The sequence below is a fragment of the Bombina bombina genome, chromosome 5 (assembly GCF_027579735.1).
Source record: "Bombina bombina isolate aBomBom1 chromosome 5, aBomBom1.pri, whole genome shotgun sequence".
Taxonomy (NCBI): domain Eukaryota; kingdom Metazoa; phylum Chordata; class Amphibia; order Anura; family Bombinatoridae; genus Bombina; species Bombina bombina.
Window position 1 is genome coordinate 1,121,674,195 of NC_069503.1, and position 2,442 is coordinate 1,121,676,636.

The 2,442-nt window shown below is 37.2% G+C and overlaps 1 protein-coding gene across 1 annotated transcript; it reads right to left on the reverse strand.

Annotated features, from left to right (window-relative positions):
- Positions 1–404: 404 nt before the first annotated feature.
- On the reverse strand, positions 405–1,562 carry ARC (activity regulated cytoskeleton associated protein). The gene has a single exon (XM_053713214.1). The coding sequence runs from the start codon at positions 1,560–1,562 to the stop codon at positions 405–407; it is 1,158 nt and encodes a 385-aa protein (XP_053569189.1).
- Positions 1,563–2,442: the final 880 nt, after the last annotated feature.

Consider the following 2,442-nt stretch of genomic DNA (forward strand, 5'->3'; position numbering starts at 1 on the left):
GAATTGTAACTGTCAGTTATTACAGAGTGAGAAAAAAAACTTCTAACTACAGATATCACATAGTTCTGTAGTTTTGAGATATGTTAGAAATTCCCAGAGCATTAACATAGCTTATAACACTTCTATCTTAAGTTCTCAGCTAAGTTCTTCACTTTCAAAATCACATTAATATCCAGTTAACACAACATTCTTTTCCTCTTCTCTCACAAGTCTCTTAATACCCTCCTTCCATCTTTCATGTAAAAATAGCTGAATTTTAAATCAGTTTTTCCTCTCCTGTCTTACTTTTCAATAACTCTTAAGAAACAGGCTACCCAATTACAGAGAGGTTTTCAAAACTATAAACTTACTTAAAAGTTTTAAATATACTCATTTTTAATCTGGCCAAACATTTTCTAACCTTTTTAGATTTTTTCAGTAATTGAGTGGTTGTTGCTACTATCATAAGGATCCTTTGTAACTGTAACCTTCAATTTGGTGCTGACTTGTTCTTCTGAGTAAGATGCCCTACGAGATTGTTTCTCTGACTGCTCAAAATCAAACTGAATCTCCTTTCCTCTCTGTACTAGCTGATCCATTGTCTTTGGAAGTGGGGTCTTCAAGAAACGTCTGATTTCAGGGTGAAGGGTGCTTATGATATAATGGATCATCTCTTCCTCATTGGCATCTACATAAAGTCTGTGGTACAATGCCCTTTTCTTCCATACAAACTGTTCTAATGGTTCCCAACGTCTCTGGGGAAGATCTAAGTCCCGTTTAATGGCCTCTCTTACAATCAACCTTTCACAGTACTGCAAAAAGGCTACCTTGAAATCAAGCCAGTTATCTATTGTCTCCTGTCTGTACTCCCACCACTTTTTGGCTGCACCCTTAAGGTGGTTATCCACCTGCGACAACCAAATTTTCTCATTCCAGCCACTCCTTTTAAAATATTTCTCAAGGTTCACCAAAAACTCTCTAGGATCCTCTGACATATCAGCATCAAACTCTGGGGAAGACAAAATATCAACTGAAATTACAACCCACTGGTGGGGCTGGCAAGGAGGGGATGGAGTAGGTGCATAAGGATCAACTAATTCCTCAGATGCTTCTGCTTCCTTTTCTTTATCACTTTTTGTCACTAGACCAAGAAATGACCTTTTGTGTTTTTCTTCCATCTTGCAGCTCTTACACAAATCCTCATCTGCCTTGCTAACCATTTTCTCAAAACGAGAAAACACACCTCTCCAAGAATTCATCTCCCTCTTAACCCATCTTTCCAAATTAACCAAGGTACCTTGACACCTCAAAAGACAAGCCTTTATCGATCTCTTCCATCTTTGGATTCCTACTACTGGTGACTGATCATTCATGTTAGAATTTAACCTTTGTACTGACCTTTTAAATCCCTTTAGTTCATTCTCTACCTGTCTAGAAACTCCTGACAGAATATATACCTGAGTCTTTCTTACTCTGTCTAACATTTCAGCAGGACTACATGTTCCTATTTGAAGAGCCACTTTTTGCTCTGGGACAGATAGGGAGGGTACAACGGCTCCACCAACAGCCATGCCTGCTGCCATTGAAGTGTACTGAAAGTTTTTAAAAATATCTCTGGTATATCAAAGAAGAATAGTAAAGCAGCTAAGCTTTTTCTTCAAAATAAATATATATGTATATATTAAATAAAATAATTGTTTTGCTGGAGACACAACAATGAAACAAAGAATAAACTTTAGCAATTGTCTATCTATATCTTTCAGCTAATAGCATTATTTAGTTAGCATGATAATACATTGCATTATTCATTGGTATTAAAGTAGCTATTGACAATTGAACAGACAATACAGGATAAGTTTGCAATACATTAATCAACCCAGTTATAACACCACCAAAAGTTTAAGGCAAATCAGGAGGAATAAAATGAAGTGAGATATCACCACAAATAGATTGTCCAGTCCTTTGAGAAGTTCTGAAGTCTTGGTGTGGATTTTGCAAGTGATATTAGGAGTGAAGCCGTAGTTTCAAAGCGTTGTCTGTTATAGTTGTGTGAAGTTCCCTTGCTGGGGATTCCTTCTTCCCTTCAGCTGATAATATGTTTTCAAATTCAGCAAATAATCCAGGAAACCTAACTACCTATAGAGCTATCAAGCAAAGACCTATATAGTATCCCAAAGAAATCAGCAATGCAAGAAACAAATGTATGGTTTCTATCTGTTTGCTGTTTAGTTTGTGGGAATAGTTTGCCAGTCACAGTATTTATACTCTTTCTTACTAAGCTCAACATGTGAGTTGTCTGCAAACCCACACTACGACAAAGCATCTCATTGGTGAAAGACCCATCACCATGGCAACCAGAACATTTGGAAGACACTTCAATACCTCCCTCCCTATGATTCAGCTTATACGCGTTGAAGATTTTGAACACTCCTGCTTTGGAAGAATGTGTAATTCCCTTCTCTC

Excerpts from the sequence above, each read along its gene's own strand:
- ARC (XM_053713214.1), bottom strand. The coding sequence starts at position 1,562 with ATGGCAGCAGGCATGGCTGTTGGTGGAGCCGTTGTACCCTCCCTATCT.